The sequence below is a fragment of the Bubalus kerabau genome, chromosome 4, assembly GCF_029407905.1.
Source record: "Bubalus kerabau isolate K-KA32 ecotype Philippines breed swamp buffalo chromosome 4, PCC_UOA_SB_1v2, whole genome shotgun sequence".
Classification (NCBI taxonomy): Eukaryota; Metazoa; Chordata; class Mammalia; order Artiodactyla; family Bovidae; genus Bubalus; species Bubalus kerabau.
The window spans coordinates 51,017,261-51,040,821 of NC_073627.1; the positions used below are offsets into that span (position 1 = coordinate 51,017,261).

General features: G+C 47.4%; 1 protein-coding gene across 6 annotated transcripts in view; it reads left to right on the top strand.

Annotated features, from left to right (window-relative positions):
- ACACA (acetyl-CoA carboxylase alpha) overlaps positions 1-23,561 on the top strand; it is a 288,803-nt gene that overhangs the window by 251,977 nt on the left and 13,265 nt on the right. For 5 of the 6 annotated variants that reach the window (XM_055577329.1, XM_055577328.1, XM_055577332.1 and 2 more), the window contains 4 exons: positions 859-955; positions 1,828-1,963; positions 9,780-9,957; positions 12,421-12,533. In XM_055577329.1, coding sequence (XP_055433304.1) covers positions 859-955; positions 1,828-1,963; positions 9,780-9,957; positions 12,421-12,533 — 524 coding nt within the window. Of the gene's footprint in view, positions 1-858; positions 956-1,827; positions 1,964-9,779; positions 9,958-12,420; positions 12,534-12,770; positions 13,281-23,561 lie in introns of those variants that run through there. The other variant, XM_055577334.1, reaches the window with a different exon arrangement.

Below are 23,561 nucleotides of genomic sequence, written 5' to 3' on the forward strand. Positions count from 1 at the left end.
CACTTGCAGTCACCCACTTTCTCTCTGCCTTCCTGATTTTTACTAGGAAATCTTTATGAGGACCACGTGTGGGAGGGTGTCACGAAGTACAGATGCAGAGGCTTGGAGCCCCTGAAGAACTTTTTTTTTTAATTAACAGAGCATGGAGATTAAATATATCCTTCCAATATAGATCACCTGTTCCACCAAGGTTACTTCTGAAGGTTGTCCCTGGCCCCTCGCTCTTTTCCAATGGAAGAGGAAGTTGAGGGCTTGTTTAACCACCTCCCGACCCTTGGTGTATATCTTTCATCATCCTACAACACGCCTGCAGACTCCCCATCCATACGCCCGATGGTGAGACCTGCTCTCCCGTCACGTCTTACCTGGAGCCCTGTTATTAGTCCGTAGACAATGACAGCTCTGGTGTGGTGAAGTTTCAGGTTGCCACCGCCTGTCCAGCCACTCCCCTCCATCTTTACCAAAGACCTGCTGTGAACTGAGCAATTTCACCTATTACAGTGGTTGAAAATGTGTGTGTGTGCGTGCACATGTGTGCACACATGCTCATGTGCACAAGATCTCATACACGTACTAGGCTATTGAGTCTTAATGAAGAGGCTTCCCTGGTACAACCCTTGGTTTAAATTTATCCTGTGCTGGGGAATAGGAGTGACCCTGAGGGTACTTTCCTTCTAATTTACCATATTTACCAAATCTGTAAAGTAATATTTTACCCCAGGAAGAGTCTGATTTCCCCCGCCTCTATATTTGTCTCCACTTCCTCCTCCACCAAGGTGTTGATGTAGGATTGGAAAATAAATGACTAGCTGTAACGATGACGTCCACCAGGCCCTCACACGGCTCATTTTTTATCAGGCTAGGAGGAATACCCGTGGGAGTAGTTGCTGTAGAAACCCGAACAGTGGAGCTGAGCATCCCGGCTGATCCTGCAAACCTGGATTCTGAAGCCAAGGTAGGTCACCTCTAGTACCCTGAGTGCCCATGCTTGGGGCTCTGTTTTCCCCACTGCAGAGCCGTGGATGTACTGGGAGCACTGCGAACCACCAATTTTAGAGGCAACCAAATTTAGACAGTCAACAGCCTTGAATGAGTCTAGACCATCACGTGCTTACTTTTAAGATGACTCGGAATCCACCACAAGCTAAATTCTTAGGTCTTTACAGTGGTCTTACAGATGCTAGAAAAAAGTCTCCTTTTGTGGAGAACATGGTCTTGCTGGAAGACGGCTGAGGTGATGCTGCGGGCTCACTGGTCCTGGGTTCTCCGAGCACATGCGTGGCAGAGCTGCTTCTGGAACTGATAAGGACGCCTGCCCTCAACGCCAGACGTGAATGCTGCACTCTGGATTAGGTTTTCACAGCCTCCCTAGGGGTCGGGGGAGGGACAAGAGGAGGCTATGCAGTGGGGGCCCCTGGGTGCCGCTGACTAAGCAGAGGAGGGAAGCTGTGCCAGGCACAGAGGTAGCCGCACGTGGAGACTAACCAGGGGGCTTGCTGGGGTTGTGTAGTCAGGTCACCTCAGGTGGCCCTAGGAAGCATTGATTGAGAATGCCTCAGGTCCCGTCCTTCCCTTGGAAGCAGTAAGGCTCCCCCCTTGGGGCTAAGGGCTGTGGTGGAATCAAGGCTGAAAAAGAGGCATATTTAACAAAGTCCAAGAGCCAGGATCCTTTCTTCTTTTTTATTTGAAAGATGCTGATCTTGATGAACAACTTTGGTTTAATTTTTTTTTTTCTAGTTTTTAACTAGAAAACCTCGCCCTCTTGAAGAGATTCCCCCTTCAAGCTGTGTCATTATTTGTGTCTTTCTCTTTGGCTTTTCCCAACAGATTATCCAGCAGGCTGGCCAGGTTTGGTTCCCAGACTCCGCGTTTAAGACGTATCAGGCCATTAAGGACTTCAACCGTGAAGGGCTGCCTCTGATGGTCTTTGCCAACTGGAGAGGCTTCTCCGGTGGGATGAAAGGTGACTGGTCCGGCCCTGGGCTGGAGGGTGGGACCAGTGCCCCTGAACCCTGCAGCAGAGGTGGCAAGTGTTCATATCACACAGAACTTCTGGGTGTCCTGAGCACATCACCCTAGGCTTTGGGGGGTTGCTTCTGCTGCTGCATCGCTTCAGTCGTGTCCAACTCTGTGCGACCCCATAGACGGCAGCCCACCAGGCTCCTCTGTCCTTGGGATTCTCCAGGCAAGAACACTGGAGTGGGTTGCCATTTCCTTCTCCAATGCATGAAAGTGAAAAGTGAAAGTGAATTCGCTCAGTCATGTCCGACTCTTCGTGACCCGATGGACTATAGCCTACCAGGCTCCTCTGTCCATGGGATTTTTCAGGCAAGAGTACTGGAGTGGGGTGCCATTGCCTTCTCCTTGGGGGGTTACGCTCTGAGATACCTTCCGAGTTGTAACTTGAATGGGAAAATTCATTTTTAACTGCTCCATACAAAGTTTCAGAACCATCTACTAGGGTTATCTAGGTGGACTGCCGTTGGCGGTTTAGTGAGCAGTGGACTTTCTGATGGTCCTGAGTCGTGCTAAGTCCTTATGCCTCTTTTGTGGCCATTCTCTTTGTTGGTGTTACTCTTTAATGCTCTACCCTGACTAAAATAGATACTGAAATTAGCCCTCATCAGGAGAAAATGAACAAATCCGATACCAGAGGGTGTTGTCGGTGGCAATCTGTGCTGTGTTTTATGGTGATCCGACAGCAGCCGCAGGCCTGTGACTCCAGCGCATTAGACCGTGATTAGGAGGCCCTGCTTCATGCCCGAAATGCCATTACCAAGACTCCTGTGCGCGGGGCCACCGTGGACGGTTCTGGCAAACGCACTCTTCCTCCCAGCATCGTGAAGCTTTGTCTCCAGTGGCTCGAGTTCACGGCTGTGTGGAAGCCAGAGAGGACTGACTCAGGGCGAGCTCAAGAGTGGATTAGGGGAGGAGAGGGAGGGGCAGTCGATCCTGTGAGGTGAAGAGCGTGATCCGAGGGAAGGCAGAGAATATGTGAGGGAACGAACTCAGTAAAGCACCCAGAGTAGCTTGGGGCAGGGGCATCTCTTGCCTTTGAGGGAAGAAAAGCCCGGAGAAGTTATCCTCTTTCAGATCATCAGCTGTGTGTGGAGGGAGTGAGAGCCTTCTGCCGACACCTTTCCCTTCCTCAGCCAGGAAAACCCCTGCATGGATGGCCAGCCTCCCTACCCAAGTGTAGACAGCCAGGGCAATTTTTCTGGGTTTTTTTGTTTTGTTTTATTTTAGTAGAAAAGGCCCCCTTTGTCCACATTTACCGGAGAACTGCCCCATCTTGCACTTTCTTTGGGGAGACTTGGACTATACATGCAAATTAGTGTTTGTATACGTTCCTATTCAAGGTGAATTATTTTTTGACCAAGATAATAAATCAGTGGAACTACCATGAGATACTGAGAGTCTAGGTTAAACAAGTCAATCCTACACATTTTTATTGAGTTCCTACGTGCAGGGAGCTAGCTATGCTGCTTCAGAGAAAACAAAAATAAGTCAGGAAAGTCATTGCCTGAAGGAGTCAAGAAAAATGTCCTGTGCAGAAAGTTAAACCCATGATGTATAAACAAAATATTGCAGTGTTCAAAGGAGAATGATGCTGTATAGGGGGTTGGGGGTGGGGAGGTAGCTGAAATCCCTTTCGTTTATTTTTTTGTTTGTTTTTATTTCTGTGGCCATGCCCCATGGCATGTGGGATCTCAGTCCCCTGACTAGGGATCAAATCCATGCCCCCTGCTTTGGAAGCACAGGGTCTTAGCCATTGGACTGCCAGGGAAGTCTCTGAAATCGCTTTCCTGTATGTATGTTTGAGATTCATCAGATTTCCCTTGACCCCAGACCCCTTGGCTGTAAGACTTACATTAAAAGTCACTTCCCAGTAGCACTAGTGGAAAGAACCCGCCTGCCAGTGCAGGAGACACGAAAGATGCAGGTCTGATCCCTGCGCTGGGAAGATCCCCTGGATAGGGAAATGGCAACCCATTCCAGTCTTCTTGCCTGGAAAATCCCGTGGACAAAGGACCCTGGCAGGCTTCAGTCCATGGGTTCGCAAAGAGTTGGACACGACTGAGCAAAAGAAAAAAAAAAACTTTAAGACTTGGAAGAGAATACAAATGCTATTCCTCCTTAGCTACCTCTTTTCTAGGAAACCATGAAAAATTCACTCATCCTGACATTACTTAGGAGTAAGTCAGCCTAGCTACTCTGTCCCAACAAATTTAGGGCTCAGAAGTTTGCAATGTGCCGCTTGTAGGGGCAGCTTAATTCTCCTGCACATTTGGCTCTGCCCCATTGGCTGCTCGCCCTCTAACCAGAAGAGCAACAGCAATTAAGATTCATTGAGCTCTTTTCACCAGAAACCGCATTCACCGTTTTACATGCATTATCTTACATAATCGTCACAACAAGCCCCTCTAAGGGGTGAGTTATATTATTATCCACAATTTACATAAATTGAGACTTTAGGTTAAGTAAATTTCCCAAGATCATTTAGCTAAAAAATGAGAACACAGATCCATTTTACTTCCTGCAGCACAGTTTAGAGCCACGAGCCAGAACAAGACCTCCTATACTATCCCAAGGATAGAATATCTGGGTTCCTGAGAAAGTATAATTGTCCACCTACCTCCCCTCTGATTTGGGATGATTGTGACAAGAAACTGCAAGAACTCAGAAAATGAGTTACAGTTTTTTTATTGTAAAATATACATAACATTATGTTTGTCATATTAACCATTTGTAAATGTATAATTTGTCAGCATTAAATACACTCGCAATGTTGTATAACCATCACTTTTCTCTATACCCCAAACTTTTTCATCATCCCTGACATAAAACTCTATACCCATTAAATAGTAACTCCCCATCCCCACCCCCATCCCTAATCAAAAATGAATTATTAGCCTGATATGGAACAAGATCAGCTGTGTTTTCTGAATTTGTGGTGCTGATGCATTCATTTACACATCGCTTAAGACAAATAAGCTTTGGGGAAGATAGAGAGGAGTGTGGCAGTGGGAGGGGAGGAACAGCCTCCCCCTCATATTTACATACAGGTCAGGATGTTTCCTACATATTATCTCATGTAAAGGGACCAAAGCTGAGAGTCATTCCATATCCCTGGGGGAGATGTTTGCAGTTTGGGTTTCAATACTGGCTGGGGATTATGCAGGGAGGGAAAATAAACAATTATGCCATCCCTGAGTGCACACAAACACACAGCCAGGAGCCGACTGCACTGTGGGTAAAATGACTCCAAAATTGTGTGTAATGAGTAGGAAAAGATTAGAGACAGCTCTTGCTATGCTGAAAATTGACATTAGTGGAGGGGGGAAAAAAAAACTCTTTACTAGTCGGCCTAGGAGGTCTAATTCGAGCAGTAAAAATATAAATAAATAAATAAAAGCATGTCAAGATGGTATTGGTGCTTTTTCTCCCAATGAGCTCTATCTGGCCGGAAGGCTATTCAGCATAATGCAAAATTAAATTATAAAAACTGGCTGAATATTTAGATGGAAGAGCCATTTGGAAGCAGTTTATTTAGACGAACCGGCAATGACCCACAACAGGGAGACATCAAGCGTGAAATTTACTAGAAATTAGCACCAGGGTCCCAGCCTCAGCATGAATAGCTTGATAGGATGCAAATCCCAGTGATATTAAGCTGCCTCACTGCTGGTGCTACAGGGTCACTCTCAGTCGGCTTTTCATGTTATACTTATTATTTTTTCCCAGGACAGGTTATAAATAACAATAAAAAAAACACATTTATCGAAAACTTTAACTGGAATGAAAGTCTACTTTAAAGTCTCTGATTACTTGGATGTTGAAATACCGCGTCAGCCAGCCATAATGAACTCATAAGAGACGTGATGTGTCTGCAGCCCGTGTACGCCTGACGTTTACCTTCAGCTCCTAAGATAATCTCGCCCCAACCCAATGAGATCTGTCTTGGTTTTGAAAGAGTGGGACCCTGCCACCCTCCTCTCTTGTTTGGTACATGTGGCTGCCGAGGAGTATCCCAGTTGGGTCACAATGAATGCCCCAGACAGGGTTGGTGCTGGGGTGCCAAAACCCTGGGAAGGCTGCGTGATCACCATTGACGCAGATGGGTTTTGCTCAGAACACTTAGAAATCCGCAGGCTCCCGCCTCTCCAAGGACGAACCTATCAGTATTTTCCATTCCCGTTGTGTTTCTCAGCTCCGAGAGTTGACAGTCAGCATATGCATCGCTTTGCAGTTCCCCAGACTGATGTCTAGCCGAAACCCTTGGGGATCCCCCTTCCCCTGCTGCTTCTGGCTGTGCTTTTGCTCTGCCTCTGAAATATGAAGGGATTTCAAACAAATGTGATTCAGATCATTGCTAAGCGCTCCAACCTGCCTTGCAGAAATGTGTGGTTTGGGGCAGCTGGGACCCAGTACAAGCATGTTGTGTGTAGAGTTTGTGTGTGTGTTTATTATATTCTAACAGCCTTTGTTGCTTTCTGCATGTTTTGATGGTTAGGATTGGTGGGGGTGGGGGTTGAGGGGGGCTGTTGATGGTCCAGGTTAGATGGGGGCATTGTTTTCTGTCCCGAACTTGTCAGGTTCAGTGAAGCTTGATGCTTCTTTTCTGCTCACAGTCTTGGAGGCCTGAAGATAATTGTTTGACAGTCAGATCCAAGCCCAGGACAAAGCTGCTAGTACAAGTTCTGCTATCTCTGAACAGAATCAAAAGTCCAGGCAAAATTCAAAAATACTCATTTATTCATGTCTCTCTTCAGGCTTTCATTTGACTCAGCTGTTGCATCAGATCCAGGACAGCAGATTATTTTGGTTTCATGCTCTTTTCTCGAATTAACAGTGGTGGGCTAAGAATGTAGCAGTAAAGGTACTTCCCCGGTGGTCCATTGGTTAAGACTTAGTCTCCTAAAGCAGGCAGTGTGGGTTCCATCCCTGCTTGGGAAGCTAAGGTCCTACATGCCTCCTGGCCAAAAAACCAAAACATAAAATAGAAGCAATATTGTAACACATTCATTAAAGACTCAAAAAATAGTCCACATCAAAAAATCTTTTTAAAAACTCTTAAAAAAAAAAAAAGAATGTAGTAGTAGAATGTGGACTTATAAGAGCCAGAAAGATCTGGGTTCAAAGTCTCAACTCTGCCTCTTACTTGCTTAAGCTCGGTTTACTCACCTGTCACTTGGGTACAAGAAGAAGAGTTTTCTGATGATTGATTCATACGTGTGTGTATATGCAGTCATGCTCCCTGGTATATAGTAAGCTAGCTGTGAAGATAAAAAGAGGGACCAAAGTCCATTTCACAAAAATAAAATGCACATATACTCAGCTTTATCCCAAACAATTTGCTTATGCGCAAAATCAAGGTTTTTTAAATTATACACGGGAAGTACATTTTGAATAAAGTCCTCTACTTTTTTGGGAGCCGGATCTATTCATCACAGTACAGAGCTGGATTTCGATGTAGACACGTCTTTAACAGAGCCAACTTCTCTGGTAGGCCAGTGGTTAATAGTTTGCTTTCCCATGCAAAAAGATGCATGTTTGATCCCTGTTTGTAGAACTAATATCCCATATGCCTCACAGGCCAAAAACCAGAACATAAACAACAGAAGCGATATTGTACCAAATTCAGTGAAGACTTAAAACACCCAAACCCAACAGAAGTGAGCGAAGAGGCTGGAAATGCAGTCATTTACCTCTTAACTTACTTTTTGTTTTTCACATGGAACGACTGTTTTGTGCCATTTCCTGATGTTCCACTTGGTCATTTTATCTCCGCTTCCCATTTCTCCGCGCGTGATACCACTGAGGGCCACTCCTTTCTGTTACTCAGTTTCTGAGACTATACTCTTGGCAGCACTGAAAAATGTACTGCTAATTACACAATTATTTTATTATGTAGCTCTGGTTGAAATATCCACTAAAGAATTAATTTAGTTAAAATAATTTGAACTGAGCAATTATTTTCATAACCACGGAATTAGCGTAAAGCGCTTAAAGTCCTTTATTCCCTGCTCTTCATACAGCAGTTGTGTAATTAGCAGTAAATTTTTTGGATCTTTGCTTTCCTCCCAAAGGAATAAATGTCTTTGTTCTGATCATATATACAGAGTGTATGCCCATTCACATTGCACACAGAGTGGGGAGTTTTTCCTGGGGCAACTTCTGAACTGGGGTGATTCCTTCACAGACCAGCCAGCCAGGTTGGAGCAGTGGGGAGAGGCGCGCTTCCCTCCACGGGTCCCTTGTGCTCACTGATGATTCATATAGAGAGAAGGCCGTTTTTACTTTGGAGAAGGTAGCAGTTTAATTTGCCAGTAACTACAATGAAAGCAATTTCTCTTTGGTCTGCTCTTAAGTTCCTGAAAAAAATCCTTTGCTTTGGCTTTCCAGACTGATTTATTCCAAATTGAGATCCTCTCTTTGATAGGAAAGTTTGAACTCAGTTGAACCTGCTATTTGGTGTTTCAAAGGATCCATTGTGGTTCCACTGAAATACTCATTAAACATCTGGAATCATAAACCTAAAACTTTAGCAGTGTTTAGACTTCAGTGAGCTAGGAAATGGGGAAAAGCCATAAATTATTGGGAAATAAATAACGGATCCCGGATCCCACTTTCCAAGGACTGACTCTATTTTCACACCAGGGGTCCCTTTTCTTTAGGCTGCTTCTGGCGTTGGCTGGGGCGGGGAGGGGGGGGGTGGGCGGGAGGTGAGGGGTGTTACAGAGCATGCTATTTTGCAGAATAAAGAGGTGTTTCCTCTTTTCCTGTGGTTGTGTGATATTTCCAATAAATACATATGCATTTAAAATGTTTTCTCTCATTGATACCCTGATAAAAATGCAGCTGATAATTAATTTTTTCTTTCTCACTGTGTTTTTTTGCAAAGCATGCATGTACTCATTCATTTATTCAGCAGACACTTACTCAGCACTATGTTCCAGGCACCGGCCAGGACCCTGGGGATGCAAAGATGGAAGATGCAGTTTTTTGGAGATAAAATATTTGAAGGATCCAGTTTCATTAGCTGTGCACTCGGAGGGCTTATCATATGCTAAGTGTCATGAGAAGAATTGAAAAGAACTTGAATAGTTCCTTCAGAAAACTTAATGTAGTGAGAGAGATCACATATTGACATGAAAAATACTCAACGCTGGTAGAGCGAGTGTGAATTAATGCGGTGAAACCTGAGTACAGAAATTCAGGGGAGATGTAAAATGGAGATGCAGCCCACAGGGCCTGCACCCTGTATCTCATGAAAGACAGTACACTTTTTTTTTTTTTTTTAAGATGTATTTATTTTCGTTTTGGCTGTGCTGGGTCTCCGTTACTGCGCAGGCTTTCTCTAGTCGCGGCCAGCAGGGGCTCCTCTTCGTTGTGTTGCGTGGGCTTCTTGTTGCGGTGACTTCTCTTGTGGAGCACAGGCTTAGCAGTTGCAGCACATGGACATAGTTGCCCTGCGGCATGTGGGATCCTCCTAGACCAGGGGTCAAACCTGTGTCCCCTACATGGGCAGGCGGATTCTTAACCCCTAGACCACCAGGGACACCCAGACAGTGCACAGCTGGCGTGCTTTTGAAGATCGCCTGGGGTCTTAAACAGGACACAGCTGGGGACACTGGCCGCTTTAGTCTCCAGGACCTGGGGTGGCTGCACCCCCAGACCTGTCACCTCTGGCCACGAGCAGCCTTATTTCTCTGTGTACTGTGACGGGAACAGTGTTTGGAAGCTTCATGGCCTTTGATTTGTCTCTTTCTCCCCAGATATGTACGACCAGGTGCTGAAGTTCGGCGCTTACATCGTGGACGGCTTACGGGAGTGCTCGCAGCCCGTAATGGTCTACATCCCCCCTCAGGCTGAGCTCCGAGGCGGCTCCTGGGTGGTGATTGACCCCACCATCAACCCGCGGCACATGGAGATGTATGCGGACCGCGAGAGCAGGTAGTTCTCCTTCCTTGCTTCCTCTCGCTGCCCCTGGGGAGCCTCCCACTGTCGGGTGTCCTCCGGAGAGCCTGTCTAACCGAGGGGCCTTTACCTGACTCAGACTGTCCCCAGAGGGCTCCAGGGTCACAAAGCTAGGCTTTCTAGGTAGCATCCGCCAGCACGAGAAGGGAGCCAGGCTGGAGTCAGACTTTCCCATGTGGTCCCCCACCCTCGACTCTTTTACCATGAAATTCTCCATCCGGGCCCCCCAACTTGAGAGACTGTCTCCTATTGGTTGTTCAGATCGACCTATTCAGTATCTCTCTTTTTTTAAGATTTTTTTTTTTTCTTAATATGGACCATTTTTAAAGTCTCCTTTGAATTTGTGACAGTATTGCTTCTATTTCATGTTTTGGTTTTTTGGCCATGAGGCGTGTGGAATCCTAGCTCCCCGACTAGGAATCGAACCCACACTCCCTGCGTTGGAAGGAGAAATCTCAACCACTGGACCACCAGGGAAGTCCCTCACTATCTCTTTCTTAGATGTGTGGCAGAGGTGGCTTACAGTGAGGTGGGGCAGAAGGACTGAGCTGTTAGTCTGGAGTCCTGGAGTCTTCACCAGACCTTGCCGCAGGCTAGAAGGGAAATTGGAGCCGTCCTCACTCTCCCTGAGCTGCTTCCCCTTGTCTGTGGGATGAGCTGGATGACCATCGAGGTGCTTCACGGCACCCACGTTCTGTGGTTCCAACCCAAGCTTCTCCCCCAGGGCAGTGCCTCCCTCGAGGCTTGGACAGCAGTGTTCTCAGCTCGCAGAGAACTGCAATGAAAATCCCAAGCTTCCGTTAGGCATTGGCACCTGAAACAAAACAGACCAAATCCAACTTCCTTTCATGATCTGTTTTCAGCCCTTTCATAAATCTTACATCATATTTCCTTGACATTTTCCACGCCAGTCCCTATATCCAGTCATTTTGTTAGAGCACCTATGTCTCCCCCCTTTCCCCAAAATTTCAGCCTCTTATTTCAATAGCTGCTTAAGAGAATCCAGTGGTTTTATTGTCAAATCGCTGTGCTAACGTTCTGTACTTAAGGACTGACTTTTAAGTCCCAGCTTAGCCTCTGATCTGATATCAGGTTATATACATATACATGTACACATATCAACCAGTGAGTGTGTTAGTCGCTCAGTTGTGTCTGACTCTTTGCGAACCCATGGACTGTAGCCTGCCAGGCTCCTCTGTCCATGGAATTTTCCAGGCAAGAATAGTGGCGTGGGTTGCCACTTTCTACTCCAGGGGATGTTCCCCACCCAGGCATCGAACCCACGTCTCTTGCATTGCTGCATCGGCAGATTCTTTACCATAGGTGCCACCTAGGAAGTCACTATGTGTGTGTATATATATATATATATTTTTTTTTTGTTTTTAATAAAACCTTCTACACTTCAAAAATTATATATATGTAAAATAATATACATATGTATATTATTTTTTTAATGTGTAGAAGGTTTTTCTAAAAGAAAGGTGTTTAGGGTGAACTTCCTGGTAATAGAACATCATCAGTATGTACTGGAAGTGACCCTGAAGTCCCTCACCCTGTCATTTCCATGGCGGCAGGCTGCCCGTTTCCTCCCCTGCTTGGCCTGGCCCCGTGAGCCCGAGTGCAAACAGCAGGCTGCCGTGCGTGCGGGACTGGTCGGCACCCGCTCCCCTCGTTGCACAGCGTGCGTGCAGGACTGGTCGGCACGCGCTGCCCTCGTTGCACAGCTTGCGTGCGGGACTGGTCGGCACCCGCTCCCCTCATTGCACAGCGTGCGTGCGTGCGGGACTGGTCGGCACCCGCTCCCCTCGTTGCACAGCTTGCGTGCGGGACTGGTCGGCACCCGCTCCCCTCATTGCACAGCGTGCGTGCGTGCGGGACTGGTCGGCACCCGCTCCCCTCATTGCACAGCGTGCGTGCGTGCGGGACTGGTCGGCACCCGCTCCCCTCATTGCACAGCGTGCGTGCGTGCGGGACTGGTCGGCACCCGCTCCCCTCATTGCACAGCGTGCGTGCGTGCGGGACTGGTCGGCACCCGCTCCCCTCGTTGCACAGCGCGCGTGATGGAGATTGTCCAACTGCCACTGCACCTACATCAACTTTTTTTTTTTTTTTTCTTTTTCTGGAAAATGTGACTTCTTTCACCCTTCTCAGCTGTAGATGGTGGAACCTGTATCTTCTCCCTTTGAGATGGAAGTAGACTGATGTCATAATGAGAATGAATTTATTTGCTTTCTGCCAGGCCTCTCTCGCAGCCCACTTAGACTCTCTGGTGCCTGCTCCTCCCCCCCCCGGGGTTACCTCTGTGAACTGAGGGTGGGCAGAACCATAGCGAAGCTATTTCCTGGTCCACAGACAGTAAGCGGCCTCTCTCTGTGTTGTCTCCTTTCGTTAAAGTGCCTCTGTTTCTGTTTTGTCTCCCTTCTTTTCTCTCTGATCCAGGGGATCCGTTCTGGAGCCGGAAGGGACAGTCGAAATCAAATTCCGCAGAAAGGATCTGGTGAAAACCATGCGTCGGGTGGACCCAGTCTACATCCACTTGGCTGAGCGATTGGGTATGTCTGCTTGTCCTCCTGGCAAGTCAATGAGCCGTTCAGCTGATTTGTAATGAGTGCATTCATAGGCCAGGGGAAGAGGTACTGAAGCATTTGATCAAATTCATGATAATCTTTATTTACTGTCCTCTCTATGGTAAGAACCTTGGTAGAATGAAACAGTGTGTGTAATAGGAGGGGAAGTGGGCCCTAAACAGGCAAAAGTCACCCGATTTTCCTTCTGATATTTCCTTACAGTTCAAGCAGCCCATCTTTCTAGGCTTGTGGATGTCCTTGTCCAGAACGGTTAGCGGTACACTGCTGTTGGGGGCAGGCTGGCCAGGCAGAAAGCACGGTCAGCCTAAGTATCCTGTTCCTGCTCATCTCTGTGGACAAGCCCACCTCATTGCTGAGGGATGTAAGAGTCCGTGTCATGGGATGGGAAAGCCACAGCCCTTGCCCAGCGGCACGCTAGGGCCATCCCGAGCTGGAGAAGTGGAAGCAGAGAGCGCGCACTGTGTATGTACAGCAGAGGCCAGGCAGCAGTGCCCCAGGAGCATCTGTGCTCCGTGCGTCCAGCCTTTACCGGGTTGCTCACTTGTTTCCGGGGCTTTTGGAAGGCTCTTGCGATTAGAACATTGGACTAAACCGTGGGAGCCCTGTGTTGAGTCCAAAGCCTGAAAGAGTTTCTGAGTCTCTTAAAACACTGATTTTCTGCCCAGGTCTCCCACTGAGACCTTTGCTGTGTTAGTAAAAGATCATGACTTGAGGTTCTTTTGTTTGTTGGTTTGGTTTGATTTTGTTTTTTTCTAAAGGAACAGAGAGATTGTCTTTAAAAGGTAGTGAAATCCAGTGAATGGAAGACGTAAAACAAGAGATGCTAGCTCTTTATGTTCCAAGTAATAGTTTAATTAGTGAAGTACCGTTGGTGAGCCCTCTACACCCGCCCCATCGAGAGACACAGAAGCTGCTGGGTGTGCCTTCCCTCGCTCTGGAGCCCTGAGCCGTGCACGAGCGTGTGTGCTCAGTCGCATCCGACTCTGGGCAACCCCACGAACGCAGGCCTGCAGGCTCCTCCGCCCATGGGGCTGTCCAGTGTTTGCTGTACGCAGCGACTCGGGCTACCGTAAAGCCCGTTCGTGCCCCATTGTTTGCCGTTAGGGAACAGCTGCCAATAGCACAGCCTGATCCTTTTACAGGATCTGCACACAGACAGCCAGAAATTGGCCAGGTTTCTAAAATCTACTGCCACCCAGAATTGTTGAGGTGGTTTTTTGTTTTTTTTTTCCCCTTCTTTCTTCTCCAAACAGGATAATTAACTTCTGACCAACCCCATACACGTTAATTAAAGTAACTGCAGCTCAAGTGCAAGTTCCTCACAACTGTACACAGAGAGAGCTCTAAAAGCTTCAGCCACCGATAAGCATCTCGCCCAGATGCTCGTAATTGCTCGCAGCATCCGGCGATCGTTGCTGCAGTTTTTACCCCTCATTCCATACAAAGGCAGCAACGCCACAATTGCAGGACACTGCGAATTACACAATTTTCTCTCTCTTTTTTTTCTTTTTTCCTTCTTTTTTTTTTTTTTTTGCTGGTTTTCTTTCTGGCCAATTTAAAATTTGTCAAAGTCGGTCTTCTTCTGGATCACTGCCCTTTGATATTTCGCGCACTCCATTTGCCACAAACAAGCCGCAGGGCCGCAGTTCATGCTGACTCCAGCAGAAGCAGAGAGAGCTCCATTTATCTTACACTGCCTGCTGAATTCCTCCTCATTAACTGGGGGTTCACTGCCTCTTTTTAACCCCCCAATGGCTGTTATCATCCCTTCAGAGTAACTGGGTGGTAGGCAGAGGGATCCTCTCTGACATCTGTTTGCAGAGTGGCTGGAGGGTGAGGGGTGTGGGGCTGAAGCTTCTTTCTCTGGGAGGCAAGTGACATCGCTCCCACCTTCACCCAGCACCTTTCAACTTTTGAAACGTGGGAAGGGGAAAAGGAGGAGCTTCCCAAGTGATGGCCATTTAATCATTTGTTACAAATCATCTCATTATCAATTTCCAATCCACGTTGAAGAAAACCAGATTTATTTAACCTTGACCAAAATGGCACAAGAGAAAGACTCCTCAGTGGGCTAAATGTGAAGCAGGCTCTGCCCTGGGGCAGCCTGGGACATGAGCAGTGGAGCTGGAGGAAAAATGAAAGAAAGCGAAAGTGTTAGTTGCTCAGTCCTGTCTGACTCTACGACCCCATGGACTGCAGCCCACTAGGCTCCTCTGTCCATGGGATTCTCCAGGCAAGAGCACTGGAGTGAGTTGCCATTTCCTTCTCCAGGGCATCTTTCCCACCCAGGGATCGAACCCGCATCTCCTGTCTCCTGTGTGTGCATGTGGAGTGAGATAAGTGTGTGCAAGTCCTGGGTGTGTTGCTTGCAGGAAGGTTGTTGAACTTCTCCGAGCATCCGTTCTTTCATCCGGAGCGTGGGGGCCACTGCCCCTTCCTGGTCAGCATCGGGATTGGATGAACATGCGTTTGCTCTGAATCTGCAAAGCACCTTCCAAACGTGGGGATCGGCATCCTTTCCTCTCCATCCTGGTTGCCAGAAGCAGCCACAGGTGCCGCGTTGGAATCGAGCGCTCTGGGTGGCTTCGGCCCACTTTGGGAGCGAGTGGCACAGGGAAGGAAACGTGAGAGCAGCAGTGGCAGCAGTCTCGTCTCTCAGGCGTTCTCGGTGGGATGGGGAGACCGTGGGCATTCAGGCGTGTTTGTGACAGGACAGGTCAGCAGCGGTGTAACGGGAGGAGTGTCGCAAAGCCAGCTCCTTTGGGGTTCACATCAGCGTCTGACTCCTTTCTTTGTGCCTAGAAGCAGACTGCCAAAATGCCTTTTTTTCTTTTACAAAATGGGTAAAAATGACTTAATTTTCCAGATTGGGAGATTGAGGCAGAAGGAAGCGTTAAATAAGTCATCCAAGATACAAAATAAATATATGCCTGTGCCCAGGAGGGAATTTCTGGTTCCCTGTGCGCCGCTCTTCTCAGGATTTCCTCCGATTTGCCTTGGGTACTGAGCCTGATCAAAGTTAAACAAGAGCACTTCCCTTTGTGATCTGAACCCAGCTGCCCCGAGAGGAACCTGCTGCAGGAGGGAGCCTGTGGGAGTGGATGTTGTCCTGCGCTCCCCGTCCCTTCCCAGTCGGCCTTGGCCCGGGGGAGCGTGCTGTCCAGCCACTTAGACCAGTGCACGGTGACTGACTGTGGTCAAAATCGTAAATGGTATTTACTCATTAATAATACTTAGTGAATAATTTAATTTTGAACAGCTGACTTCAGGCAACCCTGGCATGCTGCAGTCCATGGGTTGCAAAGAGTCAGACACGACTTAGCGACTGAACAGTAACTTCATGTCTTTGGGGATTTTATTTTTGAGAAAATGACCTCTTGTCATCTTATCCAATTAGTTTGGATGGTGGTGGTGAATTACTAGTGCGCAGTTCTCTGGTTACAACAGAGAGGATGAAATCAGTATGTAGATTGGCCCCTGATGAAGGAAAAGGGGATTGCCCCAGCAAAAAATGCAGTGTCGGCCCAGATCCCGGAATCTTGCATTGCCAGGTGGGTTCTGACCCTGAGTCCTCGGAACCAGGGCTTGGCAGAGTCAGTGCCGAGGGGAGCATGTCCTCCGTCTGGTTGCCGTGAGGAAATGAAGCTCCATCTCTGGACGCAGCGTGCAGCCCCCCAAGGCCTCCCCGTCTCGCTCTGACATCCTTCTACCTCCGGGACAGGCAGGGTGGCCGGGGAGCGGGTCGGCCTTCACAGCCTGGCCTCTTGATGCTGTGATGTATGGTCCTCCCGCATCTTCGCCCTCCTCCCATGTTCAGAGGGAAGTGACACATCAATTTAGGCGGAGGGGGAGCCGTCCGGTCCAAGTGCAAAGCCACTGTACGCTCCCTGCAGCCCCTGTCCTCGATGCTAAGAATACCCGGGCCAAGGGGCCGCTTGGTGGAGCTTCTTTCTTCTCCAGACACACGTCTTGGCCGTGGCCCTGTTCCCGGACAGCCGGGCAGCCTGCCGTGCTGCATGCCAGCTGTGCCCACAAGGATGGAGCATGCCCTGGGAGTGGTGGTCTGAGGCAGGCAGAGGCAGCCCCAGTGAGCTGGCCCCTGCCCAGATCTGCACGCACACCTACCCTTCACCCCACGCCTTCCAGCCTGGGGCAGCCCAGGCGCAGAGGGAATGTTGTGACTGAGGGTGAGGAGCCACGTGTCTGAAGACCCTCAGGCCTGCTTCCCTCCTGAGCTTCCCCTTTAGCCACCAGGATGACAGGAAACTGATGCGTCCTTGAGTTAAGGGGACTCAGCTGAGCTGCTCTCTCTGGCAGAGATGATGGAGTCTCTGCGCTCCGTGTGCTTTTCCATCTCTTATGTCGTCTTTGGGATGCTGTAAGCGGAAAAGCCCGCGTGGCCTGTTGAAGCAGGAAGCAGTGTCCCTGCCTGGAAAGCTGAGCACAGGAAAGAAGCCCTACCAGTCAGCCTGGGGAGTGGCCTCTGGCCCTCTCTCTGCTGTATGTGGAGTGTCCGCCTGGGGGCATCGAGGCCCCAAGCCCTGGTCCCTGTGATAGGTGACTGCTGAAGGTTAAATCATGAAGGCGAGGGTGGGATTGTGCCTCCCATCTTAAGGAAGTGAAGGTGAAAATTGTTAGTCCTTCAATCATGTCTGACTCTTTATGATGACCCCATGGACTGTAGCCAGCCAGGCTCCTCTGTTCATGGAATTCTCTTGGCAAGAATACTGGAGTGGGTTGCCATTCTCTTCTTCAGGGAATCTTCCTGACCCAGGGATCAAACTCAGGTCTCCTGCATTGCAGACAGATTCCTTTACCGTCTGAGCCACCAGGGAAGCCCCCTCTTAAGGAGGCCCAGCTTAAAACCCACCTCATCGCACCGGTTCAGAAGCTCTTTGGCCCTCGTGCAGTTTAGTGCAGTCGTGACAGCTTTTTCTGGGAAGAAGGGGTCCTTTTGGTGTGCTCTGCTAATCGGATTTTGTTTGTTGAAGCATCTGGGCTTACCTCTTCCCAGGAAGGAGTGAGTCACAAGTCCATCAGGCTGGAGGGACCCGGCAGGCCCTTTGTGAGACTGAACCTAAGCTTCTGCCTGCCCAAGGTGGTCAGAACTTGTCAGAGGGACCCTCTTCCCCTGTGGGTCCCTGGTGACTCAGATCCCTGTCCTTCCACCTTAGGGAGAGCACCCTGGAGAAGGAAAACAGACTGCCAGGCTTCCTGCCACTAGAACTCAGAGAATCTGCGCTGTTTGCTGAGCCTTCTGTGTGGGATGTGTGCAGGGTGGCCCAGGGGACAAGTAATATATTTAATATCTGTTAGTCCCACTTGGAAATCTCTGGGTTGACTATAAGGATTCTTAAAAATATGAACAGTAGAGGACTAACACCTTAGCAGAGCACTAACAAGAAACCTCAGGGTTAAATGTCCCTTGAGAGAGTTGCTGTTAAAATCAATATGCAAATACAGTTGTATTTAGATAGGTATAGCTCCCTCTGAAGAAAAGCAGATATATGAAAATGGGATTTAAGAAAAAAAAATAGATACATTGGGAGAAATTATTCCCATTACAAAAGGATTATTTGCTTTACCAAAGGAGTCACTGCAGGGCTCCTTCTAAATAGCTCCCTTAAGGCATTAAAAACAGGATCTGATTTACACAGTTTTTCAAGAACGCTTTTGGGTAAAGAAAGGCACACCCGTTATGGGTACAGAAATCGTTTTGCAGGGTTTTGGTGGTTTTTTTTTTCTTTTCTCTTTGCGTCCTATCTTACTATCTTTGTAGAGAAATTTCTTTCAGCATAGAAAATGGGGTTACATAGATCTTTTTAAACAGCTACTTATGTTTGTACTTCAGAATCTTAATAAGATTCCAGTCTTTTTTTATGCTGATTTTTCAGTCTCCAGGTTGAGGAATGGGTGTGTGTTCTCAGAGCTGAAATATTCAGGAGCTTAGTGGGGAGGGTGATCTAGTCCTTTTTCTCTAGCATTATAAGTATTTAACCAATCAAAGCAAATTGCTTTCTTCTTAGGAAGAAGAAGGGCCCATAAAAGTTAAAATTGGGTTTAAATTTACATAGGCTTCTTCATAGGACTAAAAAAAAAGTTAAGAATTAAAAGAACACACACATTCAATATCACATTCTTTTATAAAACATTTTTCCTATTTGCCCAATTAGGATGGTTGTTCCATAAATGAGAGGCAGCTCAGAAAAGGGAAGAAATTTCTGCAAGATCACCCAGTGCCTTTGGCTGAGCGGAGAAGTTTTAACCTACCACTCTGACTTTTGTTCTGAGCTTTGAAGGTCTCACCCTCCCCCCGAAATCCTACTCTATAGGACGCTCTGCTCATGCCTAGGATAAGGTCGACCACCTCCTGTCTCCCCCAGGGTCAAGGCTGGGTAGAAACACCTCTGCTGCTGAAATCGGTGTTCTCCTCAGAAACTTCTCTTCAACTTTGACCCCCTGGAGGAGAGAGGTGGCTTTTCCTTCCGTCCTGGCCCCAGGGGGACACCTGACAGGCTGCCGTCCTATGGACACTTGCAAGTCAGTTTAACTTGTTTCATTTCAAAAGTATGGACTCTGAAGCCAGACTGCTTAAGTGCAAATCCAGCCCCACCATTTCCTGCCTTTGTGGCCTTGGACTTCACTTCTGTGTGTGCTTCAGTTTCCCCATCTAAGAAATCACAGCGATCTTTTGTCGTGAAGATGAAAGGAGATGAACAGTACTTACACATGAGTGTATGGGAATATCTCAATAATGTTAGCTTTCATTAGATCACACTAATAGTATCTCTTCTTGCATTTAACTCTTTAAACATTTTTAAAAAATACTTATTCATTTATTTCTTTGGCTCGCCAGGTCTTAGTTAGGGCCCACGGAATCTTTGATTTTTGTGGCAAGACGTGGCATCTTTAGCTGCAGCATGCAGGCTCTAGTTCCCTGACCAGGGACCGAACCCAGGCCCCGAGCACTGAGAGTGCAGAGTCTTAGCCACTGGACTGCCAGGGAAGTCCCTCTTCAAACATTTTTCATTATAAGGCTGGATTTTTAGGTTTTCGTGGGGACTGTATTTTGGGGGACAGAAGGACATGGGAATGACCTACCTCTCTTTTCCCATTTCAGCCTTGTCCTAAAGTAGGATTCTAGAAGGAATGACTTTCCTCTCAGAGGCATATTCTTAAACACACGCACACATGCCGGCTTGCTTCCCTAAAAACCCTGAGGCCCTGCAATCTGGCTAGAAAAGAAAGAAAACCATTCCAAGATATTTAATTGTACAGGGAGCTTACAGGATTGATCGAGAGCTTAGCTTTTTACAATAGTCCAGTGAATAAGAAATGCTCCTGACAAACGATCAATGATAGGATAATCACTCTTTATCCCCCTCCTCATTCTTACCTCCTTTCTTCCAGGAGAACAGGGTTCAGAAGTCAAAAATCTTTATAGACGCTGCTTTTAAATTAAGCAGAAAATAGACATTGACATATTTGTTAATCTCCCCTAAATCATTACCGGGACTGGCTGCTTTGCTGTACAAGGAGAGGGGCCCCCGTGTGCCGTAACCAGCTGAAGAGCAGCCTTTTTATTTGTAGAAAATAAAATTGAGAAAACCTTTTATTCCCCCTCTTTAAGTACACTCGTCTTTCTCACGGGCATTTAAAAATGCATACCTTCTCTACTAATGTCTTTGCCTTGCTTTGCTGCTTTTGGGGAAGTAGGTCTGAACTATAATCAGAGGCATTGCCAAAGGAATCAGACCCTGCAGGCTTCGGGGGATGCTCTGGGATCCTCCTAGTTTCGGAGGGCCAGGCTGTCGGAGGGGGTTTATTTCATTATTCTTTCAGAGCTCTAGAATAGCTTGACTGGGTGGATGAGAATTTTGTTAGTCTGGGAACTAGCCTTCTTGTCCCCGTTGCTGGTGAAGGGGCCAGTTATCCCTCCAAGGCCTTGTTCCCAGAATGCCCTGTTCCTAAGCCCAGAAGTCCTCCCATTCTGCACCCAGTGCTGAGCTGTGCTCTTAACTCCGCCTAACACTGGACCAGACTCTGGCCAGTTGCCCTCCTCTGGTCACTGCTTAGCCACTTTCAGTACTATTTAACGTACAGGCTTTTGAGACAGCCAGAGCCAAGTGTAAATCTGACTTCTCTACCTAAGAGCTAGGTGCCGTTGGGCAAGTCTCTGTCACATTTCAGAGCCTTGGTGTACTCAGACCCTGTCTGGAAGGTTGGGTTGGTATAAGGATTAGAGATGGTGTTCAGTAACACTGAGGTGGCCTGCTGGCAGCCACAGTGTTAGCTGCTGACCAGACCCGAGTCTGAGCTGTGGTGACTTATGAGCTGTGTGTTCCTGAAACCATGGAGTGCAGTGCCTGGCACACGGGAAATGCTCAGTAAATGGTGTGTGTTACACACGGGGCACATATCGGAATGGATGTTGTTGACCTAGAGGGGGCATGCTGGGAGGGTCTGGAAGCCCCTGTTCAGGCACGTGCTCGGCCCTGCCGTTCCTGGGCCCCCAGCAGGGCTGTGATCCCTGCTGGTCTTGAGGCGCCTCGGGGTATTTCGAGTTCAGTTCCAGTTGTTGTTTACTCACTAAGTCGTGTCCTACTCTTTTCAGAGCCATGGACTGTAGCCCACCAGGCTCTTCTGTCTGTGGGATTTCGCAGGCAAGAGTACTGGAGTGGGTTGCCATTTCCTTCTCCAGGGGATCTTCCGGACCCAGGGATCTAATCCTGTTCCCTGCATTGGCAGGCAGATTCTTTACCGCCGAGCCACAGTTCCAGACCCCCACGATAAAGTGAATCTTGCAATAGAGTGAGTCCCATGATTTCTTTGGTTTCCCAGTTCATAGAAGAGTTACGCTGCTACTATACTGCTGTCTGTTAAGTGTGCAGTAGCATTATACTATCTTAAAAAACTATGCACTTACCCTAATTTAAAACCACTTCAGTGCTAAAAAAAGTGTTCACCATTTATCTGAGCACCTTCAGCGAATCATAATCCTTTTGCTGTTGCTGGTGGAGGGTCTTGCCTTACTGTTGACGGCTGCTGACTGATGAGAGCGGTGGCTGCTGAAGCTTGGGGCGGCTGTGGCAGTTTCTTAAAATGAGAGAAAAGCCGGGGCTGCATCGGTTGCCTCCTTCGCCAGCGATTCCCTGGTAGTGCGCGCCTGCTTGTAGTGCACTCCTGCTTGAGAGCGTTGTTTGATTTCACCATAACAAGCACAGTTACAGGTATACCTAGCTTCGTTGCATTTTCAAACTTTTTCATTATTATTATTACATTCCTCATGGTGATCTGTGATCAGTGACCTTTGATATTATGTTTTGATGTTTTTGTACTTGTTTCGGCATTTTTTAGCAATAAAGTATTCTCTAGGTATGCCTGTAACAGGGAGTCATGTCCTAGCCACTCACAGAGTGGGGTTCATTGGCCACGTTGTCTTGCTCTGGTTGTGGAATGAGACTGAGGTGGCGCCTCAGCTTCCTCAGGTAGGAATCTGCCGTCCTCTGATTTAGCCTTTTCTAAAGTTTTAAGGGATACCACTACCAAAACACGTGTACACATAAGCCGGGAACACACACAGCACAACTTGCAAAAGCTTCAGGAGCCCAGCTGCTGCACATGGGGCCTGGCTTGGCCCCGTTCCAGCTCTGTGACCTCGATAAGTTATATAAATAAGCAGTGCCCAGTTTCCTCGCCTGTAAGATGAATCCTCAACAGGAATGGTAGCCTCATAAGGTCGTTGTAAGGATTAAACAGGTTAATGGATGAAAAGCACTTAGAGCAGTGCCCTGTATGTATTAGCTTTGGTTAATTGATTATACGCACTAGGGGGCCAAGATAAACTTTTTTTTTTAGTGGCACTTATTTTTCTAATTTTTTCCATTTTATAAAATTTTATAGAAAAGTTACAAGAATGGTACAATGGACTTCAGATGCCCTTTTCTCAGATTCACCTGCTGTTGCCATCTTGTCTGACTCGCTTTACCATTTTCACATCCATGTGCTGCCTCGCTCACTCCCCCCACACATGTATGCGCTTTGTTTGAACCGTCTGAGATCATTTGTAGACATCACGCTCCTTTGTCCATACGTATTCAGTGTATGTTTCTAAGAAGAGACTTTCTCTTACATAGGCAAAATACATTTATTAAAATCAGAAGCTGTAACATTGATACAGTACTACTGTCTAATCCATGATTCATATTAAAATTTACCAGCTGTCCTAATAATGTCCTTTACAGCCTTTCTAGGTTTTTTGTTTGTTTGTTTGTTCCAGATCTGAGACCTAATCTCAGCACATGTTGCAATTTGTCCTCCAGGATTTTGTCTCCTTTAATCTGGGATAGTTCTTGGCCCTTTCTTTGACTTTCATGATCTTGACATTGTTTAGAAAGTCCAGGTCACTCTCTGTAGCATGTTCCGCCATTTGGGTCTGTGTTACGTTTCCCTGGGGTTAGAGATTATGCACTTTTGGCAGGAATATTGCAAAAGTGATGTCATGTCCTTCCCAGGACGTTTTGTCAGGAGGCACATGACGTCAGCTTGTCCTGCTCTTGGTGCTGGTCAGCTTGGATTCCTTGTTTAAGGTTTTGTTCACTGGGTTAATCCACTGTAACGTTTCCATCTTCCCCCTTTGTAATTAATTAGTGATTTGTAAGGAGATACTTTGAGACTATGTAAATATCCTCCTGTTCCTCGTCAAACGCTCACGCACTAGTGTTAGTATCTGTTGATAATTCTTGGCAGAATCGATGACCGTGATGGCTGTAAAATGGTGATTTTCTAATTCTGATGGTGATTGTCCTTCTCTATTAGTTGTTGGTCTGGGGAGAGGGAGGGCTTTCTTTCCCCTTCTCTTCCATTTAATTACGTGTGTCAGGGTGACTTACAGGTTCTTATTTAATTCCATAAATATTCAGCCCGATGCGCAAATTGTCCCAGATTTAGCCTGCTGGAACACCTTCACACTGGCTCTTGTGTCTTTTTTTT